This window comes from Ammospiza caudacuta, chromosome 16 (assembly GCF_027887145.1).
Source record: "Ammospiza caudacuta isolate bAmmCau1 chromosome 16, bAmmCau1.pri, whole genome shotgun sequence".
Taxonomy (NCBI): domain Eukaryota; kingdom Metazoa; phylum Chordata; class Aves; order Passeriformes; family Passerellidae; genus Ammospiza; species Ammospiza caudacuta.
In genome coordinates this window covers 10,724,664-10,751,480 of record NC_080608.1, presented here as the reverse complement: position 1 = coordinate 10,751,480, position 26,817 = coordinate 10,724,664, and the positions used below count along the sequence as shown (strand labels likewise).

The following is a 26,817-nucleotide window of genomic DNA, read 5'->3' as shown; positions in this document are numbered from 1 at the left end:
AAGGATGGATCTGGGTCTGTTCCCTGATCTGAGTTCTGCATTTTTAATGAATTACTCTCTTGCCAGCTGCTACCTGAGGAAAAGTGGCTGCAAATGCCTGAGGTGCCCTTATGGAAGCACCATGCCTCAGTAAATTGGATTTCACACACCATAAAGGTAAGAGCTCACCTGATTATCCAGAAGAGGTTCACATTAGCATTACATCTTGAGACATACATACACATTTATGTTTATGAAACACAAACACAAGTATGATTAATGCAGCTCTGGTTCCTGCAGGGATCCAGCTGTTCTGCCTGAGAAACACCAGCTTCTCCTCACCCTCCTGCTCTGATGTGGGTGAAGATGTGTCCTCCACTGCTGTGCCAGCCCATGGATCCCAGCTCCATGGGGATAATGAGGGGGCTGAGGAGTGCTTCCATCTCTCAGAAATGGGGAAACAAAGCAGCTCAGCTTATGGGACCTGAACTGATGTAAGCCTGGATTTTTATTTTGTAATCCTTGTTAGTCCTTGTGTTCTTCTGCATGCAAAACTGATGACTAAAGGCAGACCTTGAAATAACATTTTCTTTACATGAAGTTCTCAGGAGATACAGAGCCTTAGCATATTCCCAGTGCCTTTATTTAGTTACTCAGCACCTTCACAAAACAACAATTGCTTATTAATCTGGATTTCACCCAAGATGGGCCAGGCAGTTTATTACTTTAAAATCTTATTTCATTACCTTAAATGAAACAACTCTGGTTTACATAGTTCATTGTTACTTAGGCATGTTCACATGGTCTCTCTTATGTTAAATCAGTGCTAAATGAAGTGTGTGAAGCAGGGCATTTCCAGAGTATTTTTGCCTGATTCCAATTTATAAATATGTGATTTAAATTAAAGCCTCCCTTTAATTGATTCCTCCAGAGATGATAGAGGAGATAGAAGCACTAACATGTGCTTCTGCTCAACTGGGCTTGCTCCTTCCAGTTCTTCCTGTCTCTGCCATGGATTTCCCATGCCAAATACCCATCTTTAATGTTGGCACAAAAACAAATCCATGGTTTATCTCAATGTAAACAAGAGAAAAGCTCAGCTAATTGCACTCATGGCTGTTACTGATGCAGAATCGTGGCACTTTCAAACATTTCTGTGCTCAGACAGGATTACTTGCTCAGATTGATTCCTTAGACCGAAGTCAGATCTGTCTTCAGCTCAGTAATGACATTTGCTGTAAGTATGCTAAAAAAGTGTGGAATTACAGGAGATGGATCCAGTGTTGTTGCCTCCTTTCAGCTGGTGGACCTGGGCTGTTTCCAACAGCGAATTCTTTTGTAAATATGACTGTTGTTGTTTGGGAGGGTTAATGTTGTGTTGTGGTAGCATTTGTCCCAGCAGAGTCCATCCAACAGGAATCCCTTTGCAAACTATGAAAATAATTTTTATTGAAGTCTTTTTCCTTGTGTTTTGTGTATGATGCAGCAATTAGCTGGCCTGTTGTTTTCCTAGGCTGGTTATTCAGAAGTTTCAGCATTGTCTGTACCCAGAATTTCTCCAAACGCATTTGAAGGATTTCGTTGCCTTTCCTGAGCTGAAAACACAACATTTAGCACAAGGTTTTTGGGAGCCACGAGGTGAGGTTGCTCTGAACTTTACTGGGAGCATCTTCATTTGTTTCTCTGCATGAAAACATTTCCGAGGAAAGCCTTGCCCTCCAGAAATCCCAGAGCTGCTCCTGCCATCCTCAGCAGAGGAGAGCTCCAGGCAGAGGTGGGACATGGATTTGCTCTGGTCTGTGCTCAGCACCCTGAGCTCACCAGAGAGGAGGGGCAAGGAGGGGATGGGTGCTCACAGGCTGAATTTGGAGGGTGACAGCAGCTTCTAAGCTTGCTCTGCCATTCCCACTTGTCACTAAGCTGTGCTGCTGGGAACTGAGAGCCATTTCCACTGCAGGGACGTTTCTGGTTGGATGATGTGTGGGGTGAGGAATGAGTACTGAACGAGGCACAGCTGACACTGTGATTGCTGGTAAAGAGTGTGAGGCACCTCAGGTATTCCATTTGTGTGTAAAAACACCTGCCAGGGAAATGATGCAGACTTTCCAACCTGCCAGTGGAACCTGTGGGCAAACTGGGTGCTGATTTCATGTGATCAGCTCCATCTCCAAATGTGCCAGAGGGGAGTTATCTCAGTGTGTTTCATCACTTGGGCAGCCCAGAGGAGATGTGTGATCATAGAGCTGCAGGATTTTTGGGGAATTTAACAGTCAGTGTAATGCAGTTCAGATTTGGGGGGTTATTTAATGGTACAGCAATGCAGGGTGAAACTGAAGTCTCATTTTTTCTGTTCTGGAAGATGCTTGAGAGGTTTGCTGACTGTGCACCTTGATGAGGAGGTCAGGTCAATCAACCCCCACAGATTTTCTTGTAGCAAGTACAGTTGAAAGACCTCCAGTTTTGGTTTTATTCCATGGTATTTAATATTGTTTTTGAACAAGGTCTCTGTGAACAGCAGCACACAAACCACTTGGGTGACTCAAATCAACAGCTTGTTGAGAGTCAACAGCAGGATAAGTTGCAACCACTCCTTGATTAAAGGAGGGAAAACATGATAGCCCTAATGATTCATATCATGGAGGGCAGCTTTTGGGTCAAGTGTGCAAGGAGAAGAAATATTGATGTTGCCTCACTGGCATGGTGTAGTGTTAATAGGGTGTCAGCATTTAGTTTATGCTAAATATTTGGTTTATGCCAGATGACAAATGACAGTGGGAACAGACAGGGGAGGGGACAAGTGGAAAGCTCAGGAGGGTAAGCACCCATCTTTCCCAGGCTGCAGCTGATGCCAGGCATTCAAATCTGCTTTTAACAGATCAAGCAAGGAAGAGTCACAGCTGATTGGTTGGTTATTTAAAATTTTATTTGCCTCTAATTTATTCTCATAAAAACACTCTACTCTATTTGGTTTTAGTATTCAGACAGTACAGACTTCTGATATTACCATGAGTGATATTAGAGAAGCAGCACAAATCAAGCTACCTTAGCATGTAACCAAGCGCAGGTGGAACTAAGCCCACCCACACTTGTTAAAACTAAATCACCTGCTTTCTTAGGCTTTCTAGTTCAAATGCAATACTCAGTAATGGTTACAGTCACCAAACCATATAAATAAAATCTAACATGGTAAAACAGGAACAGCTGAATGTGCAAGAGTCAAGGTAAAAATATGCAAGTAGGTATTTTGCTAATTAGAGCAATCACCAGTTAACTGCATCTATGTTGTAACTGTCTCTTATGGGTGTGAGGTTTTCCTCTTCATTTCCAGTTAAAGTTCATCACTTTCATACAGTCCAGACTGCTCAGCCAAACGCTGAAACTCCCCTTCTGGTGAGAAAGCTTGTTTCACATCCAGTCCTCTTCCATTGAGTGCCAAGTACTTGCTGAAGGTTGGTCGAACCCGTAACTGCTTTGGGGCTGGAAGTGGCTTATTTGTATGTGCTGGAAGAGAGAGAAAAAACCTCTTTTAGTGCCTTCCAGAGTGCACAGAGACCCATGGCAGGCAACCCCATTGCTTTGGATCTGCAATATAAACCAGCAAGCCCTTGGGAAGAATTTAGCAGACAAACCCATATCTCAGACACCAGAGATTTATATCCACCCTCTTGCTTGTTGGAATTGTAGTCTTTAAAGGAGCAAAAGGACACTCCACAGTGTTCTGTCCTAAACAAAAGAGCTTTTCCCAGGATAGTTACTATCTATCTGGGAAATAAATCCTCCCAGCAGTCTGAACATCATGAGATTAATCTTGAGGGCCAGCTCTGAGTATAAGATGCACTTTCTGTGGCCCTGGGACCTGGAACTTACTTGCAACCTCTAGCCTGGCATGGCACGTGGCCACCCCTGCCCCGTTGACAGCAGACACGGTGTACCAGCCAGCATCCTTCTTGGTGGCATTGTGGATCAGCAGGCAAATCCTTCCAGTATTGTCATGGAGCAAGCTGAAAAACCAACGTGTTAATGCCCAAGTGCTTTGAGGGGCAAGGAGAGAAAGCAGAGTTCGCATGCTGAGGAGCTGAGAAAGCCCCGGAACAATCCTCGCACACTGTTCAGACATGAATATTTGTGTTAGAGCCAGCAGTGATTCACATCGTGGCATCAGTGTGCAGCCCCACACTACACATTTTGGCCCTGAATCTGCGCTTCCCCAGGGCCCTCTGCTGCTGCAGGCACTGAGAGGAGCCCTGGGCACAGCTCTGTCCCCCTGTGTCCCCAAAGGCTCTCAGCACGTGGCCTGTGCCCCTGTGTCACCCCCCAGGGCAGATCCAGCCCCCAGCCTGCTGCTTACAGACCCAGCCCATTTACACCTGACTGAGCCAACACTGGTTGCTGTTTGTAACACCCCGATGCCAGCTGAGCAGTGGGATACCTTATTCGGTCTGTATTATATTGTACCATTTCGTTGTTTCTTTTCCAGTAAATCCGAGGGGTTGGGATGGCAGAGATCTGGCATTCCAGCCTGGCTGTGTCTCCTTCAAAAACCTTTTTGCTTTGGGGCTTGAAAATGAAAGTTGGAGGCATGTGATGCTCTTTAGCTGAATTAAAGAGGAGAGATAAGGAGGAGTTACTGGAAGTGTGGAATGCTCATGTCATGCTTGTTTTTTAAGATTTTGGGTTGCTAAATTCAGGAGGACATGTGTTCCTCACTGCATCTCAGCCTGCAGGCAGCTCCCATGAGCTAAAGGGTGTGGTGAACACAGTCCACCTTAGAAGGAGAGTCAATTAACACATGTTATCAATCCTGGAAAATTAATAACATCAATTAAATTAAATTCTGGACATCTCGCTATATCTAAATATATATTCTGGATATCTCACTTTATCACTATATCTAAATATCCCAATAGAAGTGTCTTGAAGAAATACTGCATCCTAGATGTAGTTATTGAAATAGTCTTGGAATAGTAAGTTGATTTTAATTGTTTGAGCCTAAATTGATTTTTATTGCTTGATCTTGGATATGTGGAGTGCTACCTCTGCTTCTTATTACTTGAATGTCCCAAACACAGGGAGAAAAGCAGTAGATTGCTGAGATTTCCCAGTGTGTCCAGGGAACTATCAGTGCTCTCAGTCTTACCAATTACTTCCACTTTTACTGTGAAAGATGCTTCTCCTGCACGGTTGACAGCCACACATTCGTATGTCCCTGCATCAGCTGATTTGACTGCTTCAAAAATGAACGAGTGGAACCCCTTTTCTGACACTATCATTTTGTGGAACTGATCCTGGTGAACCATCCTTCCATTCTGGTACCACATCACATCTGGAGTGGGGAGCCCACTGACCTGTGAGGGAGAGGAGAGCAGGGAAGAGTTAAAGATGATAAAATCCCTCCAACACTGCAGGGAGTTTGATGCTGATGGTTGATCAAACTGCAAAGCTGTATAGTGTTTCCTAGTTCTGAATATTAATGTGATATTGCACAGAAAGGCTCAGGGAGTGCTGTGGAAAGATGAGCTTTAGCTACAAGACAGTGGATGCTGTTCCTGCAGCCCCCTGTGGTTCCCTTCCTGCAGGTGGCTTTGATCAGGCCCAAGATGCTGATTTTGGGTTCAGCCCTTCGTTCCCAGAGCTGTCACTGCTGCAGTGCTGGCACCCACAGCTGATAATGGCTGTAAATGAGCTCCAGCTCCTCCACAGCATCCAGAAGTTTGGGCAACCTGGAGGGAGATGGCTAAAGGCCATGTGTAAGTCTGGCCAGAGTTTACTGAAGCAAAGAGGTGGGCACTCATTAGGAAACCTGTGAGGGAGGGCAGGGTCCTTTCTCCCCCCAGGGCTGGTACAGCTGCCATGAATTTTAGGCCATTCTTGAGTTTTGTTTCTATTTAGGGCATTTCCTTGCTTGTCTGCTCCAGCAAAGGTACAGTGAGTCGTGGAAGACTCACTGAGGGGAGGTGAGTCCTGCACAGACCTTGCTGGATGTGTGTCCACTGAAGCAGAGGAGTCCCTGTGCAAAGCACAAGGTTCCCTGACAAAAAGCCTTTTTTCAGCAGGGCATTAATAGTCATTCTTCCCAAGGAGGTCCAGAGACATTCTATAGTGGTCTGTATTTACCACTAGTTAGCTTTAATCATAATCTTATGCAGATAATTCCACTTATATTTTCCCAGAGAGAATGCTGACATATTTAGCCATCTCCTGTTTCTTGGTTTCCATAGCCTGGGGAGACCCTGAACCATCTTCCCTTAGTGCTCTGGGTTATGAAAATGCAAAGGCACTGCAGAGACCTCTCTGCATGTCCCACACCCCAAGAGGGAATGGAATGGGAGGGAGAGGTTGGCAAAGGAATTGGGAGAGGTTGGCAATGGAATTGGAAGGAGAAGTTGGCAAAGGAATTGGGAGAGGTTGGCAATGGAATTTTGGGAGAGGCTGGCAATGGAATTGGGAGGGAGAGAGGCTGGCATTACTTTAAAGTCCAGCCTGCAGAACCGCCCCTCCTCGATCACCACATCTTCAGGCACTTGTGTGAAACGTGGCTGGAAAAACTTCTCCTGGATTGAGTCATGTCCACGATCGTCGCCTCTAGAGGATGGTCTGCTCCTGAAAATGGGACAGGAACAGTAAATTGTGTAAAAGCTACTGTAGCACAAGTGGTATCAAAGCTCTGATTGCAGCTGGAGTCCCTCAGCTTTAGGAATCTAACAGTTCTGGTTGGTTTTTCAGTTGTAAGTCATGACTTTTGATCAGTCACTTCTCTTGCTCAGGTTGTTCATTTCAGCACACAAGAATAACCTTCATTATGGCCTAATATCCAAAAGACTTGACAAGACAATTTTCATGTTTAATTTTCATTATTTATAACAATTTCATTCAATATTTATGTATTTATTATAGAAATATTATATTCATAATTTATATAATTTCATTCAATATTTATATTTCTTTGACTAGAAATTAATCTTCTAGAATACAAAGAGTATTTTTCCAATGTGCATGGGAATTGCATTTCCCAACTCCCAAGGAGTTTTTAAACCTCTAATGCTATGCTTAGAATTCACTGGATTAAGATCATAGGCATCATCACCCATCCAAAAATGGTAGCATTTTAGTCAAAAAGGAGTGAATTTAGTAATTACTACTTTAGGAAGAGTGATAAGTAGTGAGATTAAATCAACATTGTCTAGAAATGTTTGAAATAAGATCTTGAACAAGTTTTTGCTTTACCTGACATGTGTGGTGGGAACCTGCAGCCTGATGTTTTCTGCATTCTGGTGCTTGGGAAGAGAAAGAGGAGAGGTGAGTTCACTTGGAAAGATTTATCTGTAGACTGAATCAGAAGCCTAAGTTCATTATCCTGAGTGCTGCTTAAAAACAAAATGAATGTACTTCAGAAGTCCTTGGGACAGGAGGCAGAGGAACTTGCATGAGGATCTGACACACTCTGTGCTCACCGTGGGCTTGCCATGGCAGAACTTGTCATTGCTGCCCAGGTGATGGGTGCAGCAGCTTTGTCTGGCACACAAGGTTTTCTGCCAGCCCATAACCTTTGTGAGAGAGGAGCAGCACTCCTGGCAATGTCTAAGCTGAGAGCTGAGTACAGAGTGTCCTTCCCCACAGCAGGAATAGCAGTGGGATTGCTGGCAGGAGCCTCGTATTGTGCCCACTTAAATGTGGTACCAGCAGCCATGGACACATGCTGAGCTGGAAAATACTTTTCTTTCTAGATCACAGCACCAGCTAAGCTCGCTGACAACTCTGAAATCACATGGCTAAATCTGCTAAAGTACCCAGGATTGATTCCTGTTAGGAGCCAGGATGTTTGGAAAACGCGACGGGGTTTGGTGCCAGCGACTCGTTTTAGCAATGGAGTCAGAGAGAGCAAACTCTACATGGAAATTTCTGGAGTGCTTGCCTTGGGCCATCCCAGGGCTTGGTTCTGTGCTCTGCAGCCCAGCCCTGTGGAACATTTAAGCCTGGGTTTAAACTTGAAGCAAGGAGGCAGTTTTAAGTTCGGGGGGGAATATGACATGAATGAGGGTTTTGCTGGGCTCAGTTCATGTACAGTCCAAGGCAATTGCCTGTATCTGCTCATTTACACAAGTTCTGTTATTACTTGTCCTGTGAAATTATGTTGTAGTGGTGAAGCTACTGATGATTCTAATGACCTGTTACATGGACTGAGTTAAGTTCCTGAGGAATCAGTGAATGAAATATTTAAAAATAAGACTGAACAATGGAAGTAAAATGTCCCAAACATAAGCCAATCTCTGCTTCCAATGTTCTTTTTTAAAACAGCATTTCACACATGCTGAAAAGTTGTCAGTCAGCCTGTTTTGACTGAATATTTCATTGCTGTCAGCAAAAGATGAGGCTTCCCCTGCTCTCTGCCATTCATGATTTCTCCTTCTTTCCTGATCTTGCCAGGTGATTGCTGGGGAGAGATAGCTCAAACTGTGTATCCCTCCTTTGCTGTGATGCTAAGTGTCTGTTCCATGCAGGAGTTTTGCTGAGGGCTCTCTGGCAGGTGAGTGCCTGCTCCTGGCTCTCTGCTGCTGGCAGCAGGAGGGGTTTCTGTCCTGCACAGGTACCCAATGCCACACCATGGACATTTCCACTAACCTTGAGCACAGAGGCGCCAAAGAGAGCTTCTAACTGGCTTGAATAACCAACAAATGATGCAAATCTCCAACTAAAACTCTTTGGAAAATGCCAGTAGTGATAAATTCTTGTCTATCAGCATGTGGGCTGCTGAAATAACTGCTTTGCATTCTCTTAATGGCTGCAGCCCCCTGCAAGGGCTAAAACCCAACCAATCTCAGCCCAAGGCCACGACCTCTTGAGGCCAATGTCACTTGTTCCCAGCAGTGGCAGGTGTAAATCTTGTTGTCCTGGCCCAGCCTGCACTCAGGCTGCTGGGAGTGGGTACCTGGCTCCCTCGTGGTGCTGCTCCCTGCCTGTCACAGGCACTGGGGGCTGTGCTGTGCAGCTGCTGCTGGAATTCCTCCCTGGAGAGGTCATTCCTACAGATCAGGCACAGCAAGGGAATGGGGCTTGAATTTTCCCTCTGTGAAAACACCAAACCCCTGCCACGGAGAGCTCTGCCTTTGAGAGCCACCCCTCACCTGCACTGGCAGCAAATAAACCCCATCTCTGCCCTCCCAGGTACAAGCAGGCCACAGCAGAACCCCAGGGAACCCTTTCTGCAGAGGCAGTGCCCAGTTACCTGTGCATTCTGCATGCTGTCTTCACTCTGTGAGTCCAGCACTGAGGCAGCATTCACTGGTCCGAGCAGCCTGCGAGCCATCCTCTCCTCATAGGTCAGTCTCTGGGGGCACAGTGCACAGCAATTCCAGTCACAAGCCCATTCACTGTTTCAGATCAGCTTGTTAAGAGCACGTTAATATGCCACAAGTTCACATTAATATGCCACAAGTTCAGGATGTTGTCAATGGAAGCAGGAGCTGACCACGTCTGGCCCAGAGGGTTTGCAGTCTGTGATGCCAACTGAAGTCAGCCTCAATATATACAGCACTGAAATGCATAAAAGATTAAACTGCCTGTTCATCAAAGCCTCCCTAATGCCATCTGTGGCCTTCCACTCCTCCTCTTTCTCTGCTGGGATTATTTATGGGTGGCTGATGGCATCATCCACAGAAGCCAGAGTAAGTCCCAGGGTACCTTTCTGTCAGGGCTGGGAAAGCTTCCCAAGCCATTCAGCTGTGGAGCTGGAGGCATGATGGATGCTCCCAAAAAAGCCACAGCAGAGACAGGCACAGCCAGAGGGGAGCACCTCTGCCCCTGCAAGCACTGGGGAGGCTTCTGCCAGCACATCTGCAGGGTGAAATGCTGGGCAGGAGGCAAGGAACCTTTCAGGCACGGCACAGTCGGTGCCTGCACTCTGGATGTGGCACACAGGGATAAAAATGAGCAGAGCTAAATCCAAGCTCTGTCAGTTGTGTTACTTTAGAGAAGCATGTTAGCACCAGAACTCCTGACACTTTGCTGCCCACAAAGTTTCACTCGGGTTTGGATTTTGACACAAGGGTGAGCTCTGACTGAATTTCTGCTCTGTACAGATACACATGAGTTGGCTGCTGGCTGGGGAAAGCTTTGGGAGCCTTGAGGGACTTTTCTTTAGAAGAGAGCACAAGACCTTCAGCAAAACCTGTGAGAGCTGCCTATCCCTGAGGTCCTTATGTGTGTGTCAAGTGTGGCTGAGATTGGCCAGTTGGCTCAGGCTTGTTGGAGGACAAGGGGAGGAGGACACAGTGGTGATTGCATAAGACTTATTTTTAGCCTGGCTTCTTCCTATGGGAAGAAAAGCTGACTTGCTATGACAAGGTTTCCTACAGCACATAGGACATTCCTGTTTAGGGGCATATTCAGTCAGATTTGACCTATTTGTTTGCCCATTCAATATTTAAAATTATATATATGACACAAAGCTGTTCTCCCTGATGATCATGAGAATACTCCTTTCTGCTTCAGGGGAAAGAAGATGGAAACTGAACGCTGAGCTTTTACCAGTCTGCCTGCAGCCAGCAGAAAGGCTCCCACATTAGAAACCTGCCTGCTCCAGCTGCTACTGGTAGCAAATTTTCCCCCTGGATTTTGATTTATTGGTAAGGGGGATTCTATTGTGAGCCTCTGCAGAATAAATAAGTACTGAGGCTAAGAGGCCTTCTTATAGGAGACAGGCTTTATGATAAAAGCTCATATAATTTCTTTCATTTATTGTTGTTGATATAAAAGAAAAAAATTTACCCCATTTAGTGGTGATCCCTAGAGTGAACTTTCACATATTCCAATTTTTCTTCAGGTTCTAATAATTTTGAGATGTTTATTAACCCCAGTGCTGAAAACCAGGTTGTAGTCATGTCTAGAGAACTGAGGCATTCTCCTTGTGTTTTTAATTTCCTGTGGATCAGTCCAACAGGATCCCCAGAAGAGAGTTCAAATTTGTGCCACAGCTCTAAACATGTTCCTTTCTCTTTCACATTGAAAGAATATTCTGGTCATGAATGGCTTTTGCTCTGGTGGGATGTGTCGAGGTTCTGAGTAAAGGGCAGTGCTGCTCCTGCATTTCCTTCTGCTTTTAGCTCAGTTTGGAGGCTCCAGCCCCTGGAGCAGCACCTCTGCAGCCTGCCTGCCCTCCCAGGAGCTCCTTGATCCCTTACCTGGTTGCCATTCTGCAGGAGGCTGTCCTTGCATCTCAGTTTCTTCTCCAGGTCCTGGATGAGGGCCTCCTTTGTTCCTCGAATTTCTTGGTCTGATGTCTTCTGCATAGAGTTGATGCTGGCTTGTTTGTTATACATGGGCTGTGAGTAACTACTCATACAGGAGGAGAAAACAAAGTTATTCCTGAAGGCCTGATGGATTATTTGCTTCACAGAATGCACAGAAAATGTGAGCCTGCCCCTGAGAACTGGGGCTCAGATGAACCCACAAAGCATGTAGGAGGAGAACAGGCCAAGTTGGGCAATTGAGTATCAAAACCTAAAGGGGAAGAAGCATCATGGTGCAGCCAAACCACTGAGTGTCCTCACAACACAGCATCCCTGCATCCTGCAGTGTCCCTCCCAGCCTGGCCCTGCCATCCACAGCCACGGATACAGCCAGCTCCCAGGGCTGGGTACCACATCTGGTTCTGGAAGACACCAGGAAAAGAGGGGCAGCCATCAGAATGGGCTGCAAAGGTCTGCTGGAGGTCACAGCACTCTGTGCTGACAGGTCTGACCTGGTCTGTGACCTGCACTGGGGTCTCCTGTGCTGCACTTGTGTTCAGAAATTATTTCAATTCAAAATCCTCTTCCTCCTGTGGCTTGGGAATTGGTTCTGCTGGCTAGACTAGAGTAGGAGGGTTATAATTCCAGAATACTCCCAGCACTGCTTGGGCTTAATAACTTAATGTGAGTTATAAAACTTGAGTGATTTGCCCCAAAGATGAACACACCTCATGTCCCTGTTTGCTCATTAGTAGTGAGATTGGAAAAATAATTCCTCAACTCATTGCATGTTGTATTTAAGAGCAACTTATACAAAAATCCTAGTGAGGCACCCAAGCCCTTTGCTATGGAAACAAACAGCCCCACACTACAAACCCAAACCCCAGCAGGGTCCCAAACCCTCCAGAGTCCTGCAGGACTTCAGGAAACTCTCCCCAGATAACCCAGCCTATCTTACCTTTCCCCTTCCCTCAGTGCCGTGATTCAGAAAACAGACAGAAATATTCTGATTTCCTGAATGCAGACTGACACTCAAACCTGGGTTTATATCCAAGTCAGCAGGACCCCCTGCCCCTATCAACTTTCCAATATCTCACTTTGTGTGTATTCTACCCTGACTTTCCCCAGGACCTCCAGCTGATATTGGCAGGAATACAAGTTGGTGAGAAGGCAAGGCCCAGCTCCCTTTGAGAGCTCACTGACCTTGGAAGATATTTGGATTGCAGCCCAAAGGCAAAATGATATAATACATATTTAGGAAAGAATTTATTCTTTGCTCTAAAGGGGTGAAATTTTCAAGGGGCTGCCTTGCTTTTGCATGCATGATTAATAAAAGGGGTTTTGTAGGTGAGTTTAGATCCACATCATGATGTGGAACATGAAAATATTGCTGAGACTTACTAGACTCTCTAAGTTGTGTTGGGGATATTACTGTCTTTCCCTGTTGGAAAGAAATTAATTTGAGATAGGTGCCTGTCTTCTGTTCTAAATAACCTTAAGAAATTTCTGTCAAATCCAACTAAACAACTCAAACCAGCTCCAGCAAACTCAGCCAGCAGCCTGTGCCATGCCCATGGTGCAGTTTGACTCCCACACAAGGGCGAGCACTCCTACCCTGACCTGTGCAGCTCTGCCTTGCACAGCGCAGTCAGTGGGAGCTGTGCAGGGCCACGGCTTTGCCAGGGCGTTGTTTTGGGGTGGGCAGCGCTGGGACAGGCCGGGGGAAGCAGGCAGGGTTAGCAGCTGTGTGTACTTACGGAGGTTCCACGGGAGAAGGAGCTGGGCTGCTATAGCCGGGCTGCGAGGGGAGCACGGAGCACAGGAAGGCTGCGGGGGATTGGTTAGGCATGGGCAGCAGCCTCTGGCCAGATGATGAGCTAGCAGGAGACTGTGCAGATGCAGGAGTGATGGGATAGGTGGATTCCTTAGGGGCGCTACAGGAAGGCGAGGAGAGCGTGATTGAAGAGCTCAGCGATGACGAGGAGGAGAATTTCTGCCCGCTGGGGTTACGAGGCTGGATGAGGATGGAGGACTGTTTGATTTCTCTGCTCGGCTCTGTGGAGGCTGCCGCAGGTCCTGGAGGCTGCTGTTGCCCTTGGCACACGTTCTTAGACTGGATAAAGTGTTTTGGACGTTCGTAGTTAAACATGGTTGGTTGGCACATAGAGGAAACGGATGGGAGATTAGGGACACTCATAGGAGAGGTTTCACGGCTGTCCTGGGTTTTAGTTGGTGGTAACTGGCTTTGGATAGGTGGCTGGTAAAAGCTAGGTGACAGGCCACAAAAGTTTTCCTGGCTGGGCTCCTGGATAGAATGGAACCCTTGCCTTGCAGAATAGAGGCTTTCTTGGAGTGGATTTTCCCTTAAGGAAGACAATACAGATAAAATAAATTGTACGTCACAAGCTGAATCACCAAAATGCTCTGTTCTGAGCAGCCACTAGCAATCCAAACACTATGAAGTTAAAGTTCAACTTGATTAAAGCTTGAACTTAAAATAAAGTTATTTAGGATTTATTAGAACTGTACCATGACTGTATGAGCATTTTGGGTCACAGAAACAAGCCACACAGTCTGCCTGGCTCAGGTGCAATGATCACCAGGCTTGTCATATGTGCCAGAGCCCAGTAAATGCTAAAGGAAACAGCAATTGGTTACCACCTGCCTAAATCTATAGATAAACAGAGATTATCTACTACTGCTAAGCCAGGTAATTTCCCGTGTATCATCTTAACTAAAGATCCCTGGATCCTGCTGCTTTGTGCCCTGTCAAAAGGCTAAATGTACTATTTCCCAGAACCAGCTATCTCTGCCAAGAAATTCCTTGTACCATAGGGAAGCACAAAAGTTTCACTTTCAAGTCTAAAATGAAACTTTTGAAACCAAATCTGATTTCTTCTCTAATGGGTTTTGAATTCAGAGTTTCTAATATCCAGCTGAGATTTGGGATTAGAATGCCAAGGACTTCGTGTCTCTGAGGTGATTTCCTGATATTTGCTATTAAGGCTGCTAATTGCCAGAAGGACATGAGCTGCAAGATAAGGTAGGGCAAGCTGAGCTGCTCAGAGTCCTGATTTATTTTGCAGGTAGGTGTTTGATATCTAAAAACCCAGGCTTTCCATCAACTCAAAACCTGGGAGAGTTTCATTTCGCAAGCTTTTTAAAATGGACAAATTACTCCAGCTCCAGGATAAAAAAAATAATCCCCCCAAATAAGCATAAAGCCACTAATAAAAAGAAAAGGAGAAGAAGAAAAAAAAAAGAATATAAATCCCCACAGTTACATGTGCTGGAAAAAATTGTAATCTTGCCCCACTGAGATCAGCTGTTTCACTGCTATATATACACCCAGTGTATTGTATTCCTCTCGTTGGAGAGCCCAGAGAAGGGCTCCACGAGGTCATAAATTCCCATGGGGGGAGATAAGTGGAGACGTTGCTCTGATATTAAGGACTCAAGGCTTTCACTTCCTGCAGGTATTCATCAATATTAGTTGTGAATTAGCTGTAAGTAAACAGAGGCCTTATAGTAAAAATTCCCTAACTTTTCCCGTGTCATACTCTTGGAATTTGAAGCTGGCTCAAACTTCTGGAGCATGTCCACACTATGTCCCCATTCACTAGTGCAGAAAACTCGTTCAGTCTTGTCTTTATCCCGTTTTTATATCACTACCAGTGCACGGATTTGTGCGTTCACTGTACCACAGGCTGTGGACAGCAACCAGCGTTTGCTCTGTTTTTTTTTTTTAGAACGCTGCCCTTAACCAAGCTCTGGTGTGCAGCGTCACTTCTCACGGCAAGGGATAAGCCATGTTTTCCTCAAATCGTTCCACCTTGATTTGGGAGGGAAAAAAATAAATCCGAAGAGATATTCGACCTTACAAGGTAAAACCAGTAAGTAATATCAGGGACAGTTTTCCTGCTGAAAATCAAACCCGTGTTTTGGCTGTGTTGCTGCCCACGTTCCCGGTGACACCGCCGCACCGTCCAGGTGCGGTTCCACCTTAGCACTCCCAGCAGTCCCTCTCGCCACCTCCCTGGCCAGCCTCCGAGTGGAAAGTGACGTGGAGAAAAGCCCAACGAGCGCCTTACCTACCGCCTAGGAGCTGTCACCTGGGCCGAGGCCGGTATTTTGGGAAGGACGGTCATTCACTGTCATAGCCGCCCTCTGCGCGGCGGGATGAGCCCGGAGGCTTTAATGTGCTGCCAGCGGTGACACCGCGGGCCCGGCCTGTCCCCGGCCCCCGCCAATGTCACAATAAGAGTCTCCTTACACAGCCGGGCACCGGGCAAGGACCGGGGCTTGGGCAGGTGCCCGCGGGCAGCGGATCGGCGGCGGCGGCGCTGGCACTGCCCGGCTCCGAGCCCCGGCTGCTGCTGCTGCTTTGGACCGGGTCTGTCCCGGCTCTGCCTCTGCTCTGCCCCGGCTCTGTCCCGGTTCTTCCCGGCCGGCACGGCTCTGTCCCGGCTCTGACCCTGCTCCGCCCCGGTTCAGTCCCTACTCTGTCTCCGTTCTATCCTGGCCAGCCTGGCTCTGTCCCAGCTCTGTCCCTTCTGTGTCCCGGCTCAGCCCCGGCTCTGTCTGCCCTGTCCTGGCTATGTCCCGTCTCTGTCCCTGCTCTATCCCGGCTCTGTCCCTGCTCTATCCCGGCTCTGTCCCTGCTGTGTCCCGGCTCTATCCCGGCTCTGCCCCGGCCAGCCCGGCTCTGTCTGCTCTGTCCCTGCTCTATCCCGGCTCTATCCCTGCTCTGTCCCTGCTCTATCCCGGCTCTGTCCCGGCTCTATCCCGGCTCTGTCCCGGCTCTATCCCGGCTCTGTCTGCCCTGTCCTGGCTATGTCCCGTCTCTGTCCCTGCTCTGCCCCGGCCAGCCCGGCTCTGTCTGCTCTGTCCCTTCTCTATCCCGGCCCCGAGGGGCAGCCGTCGCTGCTCAGCGCTGCCGGGAGCGTCCCTGGCTCAGCAGAAGGCACAGAACCGCAGAAATGGGCAGCTTTAGAACAGAAAAGCAGCTGTTCTGCCCATTGCACCGCCAGGGAGCAGCAGCAAGGACTGCCACAATATGCTCGAAAGTCCCGAAATCCCACTCTGTCATCCCAAGGAAATTCTTGCCCAGAGAAGTTGTGACTGAACCACCACTGGTGTTCAAGGCCATGTTGGATGGGGTCCTGAACAGCCCGGTCTAGGGAAATGTGTTCCTGCCCATGGCAGAATAAAGGTCATCTCTAAGGTCCTTTCCAGCCCAAACCATTCTGTGGCTCTAAATTCCTTGTTTAATTCATTTACTAATTTGTAGCTAATTACCTCTGTAGTGCTAAAGCTCCGATTTTAAGGCTGTGCACATAGCACACACCCTAGAGCCAGGTTTAAACGTGGATTAAATCCCCGCAGCCGCGGACCCGAGCGAGCCCTCCCTCCCTCCCTCCGTGCCCAGCGCAGCTCCGCCAGCCCCGGGGCCACCCAAACCCCGCTCACACCCGGTCAGGAGCGGCGGCACCGCTCATGGATGTGTCTGAACAGCCATAAACTGAGTAACACAACCAGCCTTGTGGGAAGAATACGATAAAAATACGGAAATATAAATATTTTGCTATTTGTGTTTGTTATTACACCTATTTTGCATCTATTTTGTTATTACATCTATTTAATATTTTGCTGTTTGTGTTTGTTATTACATCTATTTCATCTGTTTAGATGGATGAAAAAAATGCAGCTGAGGTGTTTTCACCAGAACAGCAGCAGGTCCTGCTGGCAGGTTAGGTGATTCATATCCCTTTCATTACCAGCTTCAATGCCTAATTACATCTGAAACTGACATTATAGCGTTTTAAATATCTTAATTATACTTCGGCATAAGTATATGCCAAATATACTTTTGGCATATAAATTTATTGCCCGAAAGTTCCGCTGCGTGCGGGCTCTCAGCTGCTCCCATCTCCTTCTCCTGGGTCTGTCAGCACAGAGATCTTCGCGAGGTTAATCCACCTCTGGTGTTGGTGCTTAAACATCGTTTGTGAACGAAAACTACAGAGCAGGTGTTAATTGAGTGCTAATTTATATAAATTCCGCGCATGAAACTGATTAAGGGAGGGAATGCGTCCCTACTTGTCTGAGAGGTTGTTTGCTCACAGGTGAAAAAGAAAAAAAACCAAAAAACCGGAAAATAATGAAAAAGAGGTGGTTTGCACAGAGAGGGGCGAGTACTTGAGGAAAGGCAGCCGGGTCACGATCACGGCCCCGCAGGGAGCTGTAAAGGGCAGGCTCCGTGCTCAGGCTCCCTGGCTTCCCACCAACCTCAACTCAGCACTAAAATCACCTGCGAGGCATCACTTCAAGGAGAGTTTTACACACTTACAAGAGTGGACACAGCCGGGACAGCTCGTGTGAAAGAGAAGGAACAGGAAACCGTGACATCCAGAAGGTAGGAGAAAAGGCGAGAGACCTGGAAGCTGAACTGCTGAAGGCAGAAGAATAAATCTCATCTCTGTGCCAAGTAACTCAATAGCACCGCGGCCAGCGCTGCGAGGCGTCAGAAATCAGATTTTCTGTCCTGCCTTCAGTTTACTCTCTAAGAATGGTGCCCTGCTGCTTCTGATTGGGTTCTCTCTCCTCACTGCTTGAGTCATGCAGCAAAAAATGTCTAGAAAAAGAGTTATGGATCTTTTGCTTATTAATTAAGACACTTAAAAGCTGAATACTAAAATACCTGGCAGTATATTAGTGCCTGAAGCCTCTTCTTTGGCTTGGATTGAGTTTCTTGAATGAAGTTAGTAATCAGCAATGGTTTTATTCTGCTTCAAGGCTGTTGGGGACACTGCAAGCTGCAGGTGTAAAGGGCTCAGAAAGAAGTAGCTGGTAGTGACAGGCTTGAATTGCATTTTCTGGCTTTTGTAGAGTTCCTGTTGCTAGGCAATAATTGGGAGAATATGGGTACAAGGATTTCATTCATTTTACAGCTATTCCCAGTAATGGCTTTGTTCTGTCATCACTGCCGTTGTTGGTATCTGCCTTTGGTAATACAGTTGCAACCACACTCACTACCTGAGGGAATTATATGCTAAATCTGACTAACAAGACAGTTGTTTTACAGCCAGCCATTAGCCATGATTGCTGAGTTTGAGGTAGCAGCAACATTTACAGTACTGAGTCACATTCATAATGATGTTTCAAAGCACCTGGCAGTGTGTCTGTGGGATTTAAAGGTATTTAAATTCTCATAGATGGGTATATCTAGAAATTTTAATAGTTTCTCGTTGTATTTTGAGATGTGTCCAAAGCCTGGACTAGTTAATATTTTTGTTTATATATATATATATATATATATATATATATATATATATATATATACACACATATGTTACCTACATTCTAAAAAGCTATTACATAGCTGATTTTGGTGGCAAAGTAAATCCTTTTTTGCATTAGGGTCTGCTTAGAGTCCCAGATGATTTTCCTGGAGCAAGCCTGGATTTCACAGAAGGGCTTGAAGCCAAACTGAAAGCTTCCTCTTAATGATCTGCATGCTGGTTATTGAAGAAAACCCATTTTTACTCAGTGATTTAGCAAAAAAGTAACTCTCCTGCATGGAGACATCTATACTGAAATATGATCTCTCCCATGTTAAAATTTGAAGGAGGCTGTTGAGAATTGTTAAAATAACTGGTTTAGTTAAAATGGCTGAGTACATCCAAAAATAATCTCTCATGCAGGGAATGGTGTGTGTCAGGGACAGCCTTTGCACGGCCTGTAACAGGATCCGTGCAGCTGCAGGCTGGCACTCAGCTGGGAGAGCAGGCACACCTCTGCCCCCACACAGCTCTCCCTGTCCCTGACACACTGAGGGAATCCTCTGCTGGGCTTGGATGGCTGAGCTGTCACCATTCCAGGCCATCATTACGTCTATAACCCCTGAGAAGCCCTCCAGAGATGGGGATGATGTCACCAATCCATGCTTTCCAACCTGATTTGCTTCTCTGGAGCAATCAAACAGGATAACTGGTAGTTCAATAAGTGCACAGTGACTTGAGAGCTGCATTTGGGATGGAAATTGGATCAAGTCTTGTTATAAAATGGAATACTGATTTACTGGGGGAAGATCTCCATCTCCTGAGTGGGGAGTGTCCTGCCCTGGCATGGGACAGTTTTCCTTCCATGCAGTGGGTCACTGGCTCAGTGCTTTTCCTCCACAGAGTGCTTTGCAAGTCCTGTCTTCACCACGCTTACAGGATCTCGGGTTTTATTGCTGTCTTCCAGAATAGGAAACAGAAACATGAGGTGATGCCACTTGGCCAAGGCCACCAAGGAAGGCACCTTGAGATTCCCCAGGTACTGTGATCTCTGCCTCATGCCCTGCTGTGGAGCCAAAGGTCTCCTAGAGGACGACTGTTTGGAGTGATGCTTTTAGGTTACACACAGACATAACTCCTGCAAACAACTCCAGCCCCCCCGGATGCTTTAGGGGGTCACACCCTCGGTCAAATGGAGCCTGGGCCGTGACTGCCAGGCTGGTGCTGCACATTGTCATTGTCACCAGGCAAACAGCTCATGCTGCTGCCTGTGCCTGGTCCCTGTCAGGCTCACCGGGGTGTGCAGCTGGGATCCCTGGGCATTCATGCCCCAAGTGCTGTACACAGCTGGCCCAGGGCTGTGAATTTCTCCCTCTCTTACCTCAGAGGCGAAGCCCGAGGTGAGTTCTCGTAAGCCCCATGGAGCTCCTCAGCCTGGCTCTTGGAGCTCTTCTGGCCCAGGCTGGAGGCTGCAGGGCCCAGCCCGGGGCTCTCGGGGCTGTAGGAGGGCACAGCAGCTGCCCCACGCTCCTTGGCCCCTGCCTGGCTGCTCCTGGGGAAGCTGGGCCTCTTCATGGTGACCTGCACAGCTGGCCTGGGGGCAGCACCGCCAAAGCTGTCCAGCTCCTTGGCTCCTGCAAGTGGAATTGTCCCCAGGTCAGGTAGGAGCAGTGGTGGCTCACCAGGGCAGTGGAATTGTCCCCAGGTCAAGTAGGAGCAGTGGTGGCTCACCAGGGCAGTGGAATTGTCCCCATGTCAGGTACGGGCAGTGGTGGCTCACCAGGGCAGTGGAATTGTCCCCAGGTCAGGTAGGAGCAGTGGTGGCTCACCAGGGCAGTGGAATTGTCCCCATGTCAGGTACGGGCAGTGGTGGCTCACCAGGGCAGTGGAATTGTCCCCATGTCAGGTACGGGCAGTGGTGGCTCACCAGGGCAGCAGAATTGTCCCCAGGTCAGGTGGGAGCAGTGGTGGCTCACCAGGGCAGCCGTGGGATGGGAAGCTGGAATGTCTGAGCAGGAGGATGGGGCTCATTGTGCTCTGCACTGACTGAAACCTCCATGAGCCAAACCTGGCTCTGGCAGGGCTGGGGAGCTCTGGGCACATGCCAGGGGCTGTGCTGGTTGCAGATGGCTTCCAGCATGAGCCAAACAGCTCAGGTGGAACCATAAACAAGGTATGGACACAGCCAATGTGTTGGCCAAGCTGGAATCCCTGGAGGGATGAAGCTCAGGGATGAGACTCCTCTGAGAGAGGTAACACCAGCTCCACCTTGTCATCCTTGAGCCAGGAAGGAGGGGGACCAAAAGCACAAACACAGAACAATCTGCATCCAGCTCTAAGAGCTACCCAAGCAGAATGCTTTTTTGGGGGGGCATTTCTCTTCTCTTGAGCCTACAAAATTGTTTGGGTCTGGCTTCTGCTTGGGAGATATCTGTGATTCTGCCTGATGCTGGGCAGCAGCACAAATTCTTTTGTGCTTAGCTGCTCAACACAGAAGTCCATGTGCTTACCTGGGGAAACAGAGAGATGTGCACTGGATGCTGCAGACCCAAATTCATTTTCAGCTACACATTTAAATATTCCAGAGTCTTCTGGGAAAGCTTCTGTAATAACCAGGGTGCAGACTTCCTCTGAAATAAGAGATTCAGGCATGATGTCGTAGCACAAGAGGCAAACCTGTGGGAGCTGCTCTTTACAGGACTCTTTACTTAGAGGTGGGGATTGGCACTAATAAAGTGCAAAAAATGATGTAGAGGGCATGGGAAGTCAAGGGGTTTAGAAGGAGAAAGATTAAAGAAGAGTCTTCCTGTGACATTAATGAAACAAAGCATATTTTTGTGGTGTATTGGTTTTGATGTTTTAGTTGGTTATGTTTGTTTGTTGGTGGTTTTGTTTTTTTTTTTTTTTTTTTTTTTTCTAAATTCTGTCATTTCTTGCACAGGTTTAAAATATTATAGGTCAGAATGGTAGATATGCTTTCTCTTAGCACAAGGTACTCTTCGTTGGCTGAATGTAAAAGGATTGATACCTTTTTCCAAGTGTTGTGGAAAAAATCAGGGTGCTTGCAGCAAAAACAAGAACTTGAAAGCTCCTGGCCTGACTGACTTTTGTCTTCTGGCTACCTTTGGACATTGATATTTTATTTTGGATGAGGTGGGAAATACTGAGTGTGGTGAGGAGTCTAACAAAAAATGCACAGTGTACTTACCAGGAACTGCTGATGAACAAGCCTCTGCTCAAGATAAGAGAGAAAGAACTTCAATTATTATAATGTCAGCATGGAAAAAAACCCAAACCCTTCATCCCTCACTCCCTTCCCCACCTCAGCTGTCACCCTGGTCACAAGGGAACCCTCTCCTTTCTGTCCATCACAAGGAATGGCATGTGGGTAGGGAAGGCTCAGGTGTGGCTGGGGAACCTGGTGGTACAAACAGCTCTCCACTGAGGTGATGCACAAAGAGCTCCACTGAATTTGGAGCTGGTTGCTGTGTGTCACAGACAACTTTTATAAAAAATCCTTTCCTTAGGATTTCTTCCTTCTGAGAAGCTGAGAGGCCTCAGGAACAAAATGTAAACATTGATTATCTGCTGTTGTGGAATGCAACAGGTGCATCTGTGATTGGTCTCATGTTGGATGTTTGTAATTAATGGCCAATCACAGTCCAGCTGGCTCGGCTCTCTGTCCGAGCCACAAACCTTTGTTATTCATTCTTTGCTATTCTATTCTTAGCTAGCCTTCTGGTGAAACTTTTTCTTCTATTCTTTTAGTACAGTTTTAATGTAACATATATAATAAAATAATAAATCAAGCCTTCTGAAATATGGAGTCAGATGCTCATCTCTTCCCTCATCGTGAGGCCCCTGTGAACACCACCACAGCTGTGGGTTGGGCCCTCTGGAGCTCTGACCTTGTGCTTGGGAGTATAAGAAATGGTTTGAAATGAGGTTATGCCTTTTTCCCCTTAGTTCATCAGCAGTTCTAGCACATGGCAGCAGTGCCCCCATGGCTCAGCAGGGCTGTCATCAATAACCAACAGCCTGGAATCTGCCCCTGCTGTGCCTGACCCACTCAGGCAGTGCCAGGGAAGTGCAGATTGTGCAGCATCCTGTGGCTTGGGGTCATCTGATACTGTAAATGCTGCTCCTATGAACATCTCCTGGGTTTATAGCAGTTCTCATTCCCATCCTGCCCCTGTCCCAGTACAATATCTGTGCCCAGGAGCTGCAGCAGCACCTACTTTTCCTCAGGGTTCGGAAATCAGCAGAGTCCAGGATCTGGTCGTACTCCCTGTACCAGTGAACCTGCAGGGGGGGAGTGGAGTGGACATGGCACTCAAACACCACCAGCTGGCCCTTGCTGGCCCTTATGTTTTGTAGACCCTGGAGGAGAAAATATTTGTGTTATATGGGGAAATACTTATATCAGGCATTTAAATATTTCCCCACTGAGGCATTTATTAGGACATGATACACCCTTCAGGGAGGAAGATGGTCTCCCCTGTATTTTCATTTTTCTTACAACAGTTGTCTGCATTCTAAATGCATTTGCAGTGGGTTGTGAGTGGAAATTTTTTTTCCAACACTCATTAAAGCCTTGCTTGTGCATTTAAATAAGATACAAATACAGGAAAAGCTTCTATTCCACTGGATACAACATGATAAGGGTGGTTACAATGTGAGGTTCCCACTTCAGCCTCCTTTGCAGGAAGTAAATGAGATTAATTCCTGTAAGTGGCTCTGTCTGGATCATTTATCAATTAAGATGTTAGTTTGATAACATCACTGAGGAAGCGTGCTAGCTTTTTTGAATTGTAAATGAACCAATATTCCAGCCTAGCAATACCTTCTGATGGAACAAGAAAATGCAAAATCTAATGCTGGAAGTTGCAGGATGGGCTGTGTTGTTCTTGTGCTCTTTACCTTTGTAAACACAGGTGTGGTTCCATAGGCAGACCCAGACAGGCTCAGTGAGGGACTCTGCATCTAGATGGCAAAGAAAAGAGATTTTTATAGATTGAATTTTTCACATGCAGAAACCTGGCTGTGTTGCTGGCACTTTCCTTTGAAGGAGAAGAAGATTCAGGGTGTTTTATCTGCTGTTCATGTTCTGGGCTAATAAATACCCCATGGAGAGTTTCCTCCACTCAGGTGCTTCAAAGGAAACAACTCCCTGGCCTGCAGACACCAAGTGAGTGGGAAGAGGAGCTGATAACCAGTAAATGCTGCTCAGAGCTTTAAGCCAATTAATTGCCCACATCTGGCAGGCTCTGTGTACAGATCAGTGCTGCTGCCAGAGCTGTTCCCTTCCACAGAGAGCCTGGCCTGGTTTAGCTGGTCCCAGGTCTGGCACTCCCTGGCTTGGGTCATGTCTGTGGTTGCTACAGTGAGGCTGAACATAAAAAAATGAACAGGATTTTTCTACTCTGTCCTGACATCCTCTGTTAAAGCTCAGCTGCCACAGAAGCTCCAGTAAGGCCTCTGATTAAGCAAGAAAGGCAGTTTTGAGGTAATTAAATATTTGCAGTGCCAGATATGTCCTTGTTCCATGGTGGAGTGTTGATGTGCACTCATCTCTGTCTCATTCAGCTTTGGAACCATGTGTCTTGCATATGAATGTGCAACAGAAGTGCTTGGGTTTGTTTTGCTGTGACACTGGCCTTTTTTTACAACCTTGTCTTTGAAACAACCCATGTTTTCATCTCTTTCCCTCCCAGCCTGGGTTAAGATGTGAATGTGTCTCTAGGTGCTCTGGCTTCCCCAGCTCTTGGCCACATTTGTGCTCTAACTCTCTGTTCTGAAGTGAATCTTTGAAGTATAACTGTGGCAGCCCCTTGGGCATTTCCAGCCCTGTCACCTGCTCCATCAGTTCCTGGCAATTCTGACCAGGAAATGTTCTAAATCAGAAAACTCTTTTCCAGGGCTTAGGGCACAGACCTTGGTATTAATGCTGACATCTGCCTCTTACACTCTTGCTGAAAATGAGCCTGAGTTGATCCTTGCAAAATATTTCTAGGATGCTGTAAATAATAATTTAAAACATGTGTAACTGCTCTTTGAGTGTCAGTAGATAAGGCTGAGTTAAATTGGTGTAACTCTGGTCAACTGAATGGTTGTGAGAGACTGCACTGGCTGAGGAACCAATGGACAGAAAAACACTGGTGGCTCTCTGCTCTTACCTAGTGTGGGGAAAAAAACCAGGGCAGGACAGAGACAGAGGCTTTAGGAGGCTGAGAATACTTGATCCAATAATATTTGGATCACTTACTGTGACATTCCTCTGGCCCCGACAGGATGCTGGGACTTGCAAGGAGGCTTAGCCTTTGGATTGACCCCGAGAACCTGCAGAGACAAACAGAAAGCAGTGTGTGTTTAGAGCCATCTCCTTTTCCTTACAGCACAGCACTGACTGTTTTGTGAACTGGACATGGGCTGGTTGGGGTCACACAGAGGAAATAGAAGTGTCCTGACTATTTTAGAGTAGGGTCAGGTCACCTCCAGAACATGGAGACACCGCAACAAAATTATTGATACAGACCTCTATAAAAGACCCAAGTTGCATGGATGGCTCCTGTCCAAGGTTATAGCACGAGGCCATCAACAAGGCTGAGCTGTGATGCAAGGGCTGCTGGATAATCCCAAACCCTTGGATGTGGGAGCAGGGCCTGGGAATGTTTTTGAGTTGCCCTGGGTTCCCACTGCAAACCAATCCTGGCTGGACTCCACCACAGATTCCCGTGGTGTTGCTTTCCAGTCTATCAGGTAACACTTGGTATAGCCAGTTTTCACGACCTGGAATACTGGATGATTTCGGCTTTCTCTGTTTTGCCTCCAAAGAAAAGGGGTGATGAAAAATCAGATATGTTCAGATTGTGAAAGGAGTTCCTGGACTGATATATCTGTTTTAAAGAGTGTCCCATGCACCTGAGACACCATTAACAAAACTGCATTGGAGAATCATTGCCCCTTCCTTTTCTGTACAACAAAATACTTCATTATCCTCAGAACTGCCACCACTCTTCATGTTCCACTCTGTTTCCAAGTCCATGATCAGTCTGGGCTCACACAAAACGTGCAGAGGGCACAGAGGTTCCCCTGTCAGAGGGGACTGTGGCCATCTGTGGTGTGGGACCAGAGCACAGGGAGGTGCTGCAGGAGGCATTGCACACACTGTGCCTGGGGCAAGGTCTTGGAGAGAGGCTGCTCTACTGAACTGGATAAGAGCAGCTCCTGACAAGTTTCCAGTATGATGAAAGAGGCACTGAACTTTAGCACCAAGCAGGAATAGCAGCAGCTCATGAGTTTGTGCTCAAGACAGTTCCTCGATGATCACTCCTGCTAAAAGCTCCTGACGTGGCAGAGACCCTGGCCAAGGGATGGTGGCTGTCAGGGCTGCAAGGGTGCCTGGCCTGATGCCCTGTGACACACCAGGCAGCCAGTGTTCCCACAGCAAATGCAGGCAGCTCTGCGTGGGCTGCTGCAGCTGCCAGAGCTTGAGAAAGGCTGGGGTAACTTCTCATCAGGGCAGATCCTGTCAGTTCAGCTGAGTGAAGACCCCATCACTGGGAATTCTGCTTGTTCTTGGCTGCTGCAGGTGTGTACTAAAAAGCAGAAGCCATCCTTGAAATCCACGTTGCTGGCAGCACCTCTGTTTGTAGATAAGCTCATCTTTCACACGCGTGGCTCATGTTGGATGCTCTGTTCTCACCTCCTCTTGTGTGGTCCCTCTGTTTCACAGTTTGCTTCCCATGAGTGTGTTGGATCTCACTGTTAATATTAGGTTTAGGTAAAGGAGAGTTCATGGGAACAGATAAAAGGCTTATGAGCTTCAGTGCTGGGACAGCCACTGCTTTAGTCTGAATTCCCTGGTTTTGATTGAGACCTGAGGGCTGAGGATATTCAGTAAACCAGGAGACTCTTAAGCCTGCTGAACGTGATGGCTGGTGCTGCTTTAAAGGGCAGAGTGTATTTGGGAGAGTAAATGCCCTGAGAGCATTTGGGCACTGGCTGCAATGCTGACAAGCTCTGCCACTGCTAATTGGTTTCACGTGGTTGAAATAGTGGGCTTCTGTGGGAGCCCTGTGTGTGTGGCTCTCCAACTCAGCAGTACAAATGAGAGGAGGTCATTCAGCTTCCAAGAAAACACTGGAAGGTCACTCTGAGGGATCTGTTTTCTCTCTGGCACATCTCCTTTTCCTTATGAGTGATGCTCCAGGCTTCTGTAGCTGTCAGTTTTCAGATTCTGAGCTCCTGATCCCACATCTGAGGAGCTCTGTGTGTGACCTGCCCCTCTGCCTGTGTTTGCCTTGCTAAGCAGAGAGGTTTTCTACAGCAGG

General features: G+C 47.1%; 1 protein-coding gene across 4 annotated transcripts; it reads right to left on the bottom strand.

Moving 5' to 3' along the window:
- Positions 1-2,889: 2,889 nt before the first annotated feature.
- On the bottom strand, positions 2,890-15,434 carry MYOT (myotilin). Of its 4 annotated transcripts, none has more exons than XM_058815260.1 (10): positions 15,296-15,434; positions 12,962-13,567; positions 11,157-11,307; positions 9,203-9,304; positions 7,204-7,253; positions 6,447-6,579; positions 5,117-5,324; positions 4,409-4,574; positions 3,847-3,980; positions 2,890-3,480 (listed from the first exon to the last, which is right to left on the bottom strand). In XM_058815260.1, exons 2-10 carry the CDS (start codon positions 13,399-13,401, stop codon positions 3,308-3,310), a joined length of 1,557 nt encoding a protein of 518 aa, XP_058671243.1. In that variant the 5' UTR covers positions 13,402-13,567; positions 15,296-15,434; the 3' UTR covers positions 2,890-3,307. The 4 variants fall into 4 exon arrangements, with proteins under 4 accessions (XP_058671243.1, XP_058671242.1, XP_058671244.1 ...); XM_058815259.1 differs by having other exon boundaries at positions 15,300-15,362; XM_058815261.1 differs by lacking the exon at positions 12,962-13,567 and having other exon boundaries at positions 15,296-15,314.
- Positions 15,435-26,817: the final 11,383 nt, after the last annotated feature.

Excerpts from the sequence above, each read along its gene's own strand:
- MYOT (XM_058815259.1), bottom strand. The coding sequence starts at position 15,352 with ATGACCGTCCTTCCCAAAATACCGGCCTCGGCCCAGGTGACAGCTCCT. Across the intron at positions 7,254-9,202 it reads ACAGCATGCAGAATGCACAG|CACCAGAATGCAGAAAACAT; the intron begins GTAACTGGGCAC and ends TCTCTTCCCAAG. Across the intron at positions 3,981-4,408 it reads TATAATACAGACCGAATAAG|CTTGCTCCATGACAATACTG; the intron begins GTATCCCACTGC and ends TTGGTTTTTCAG.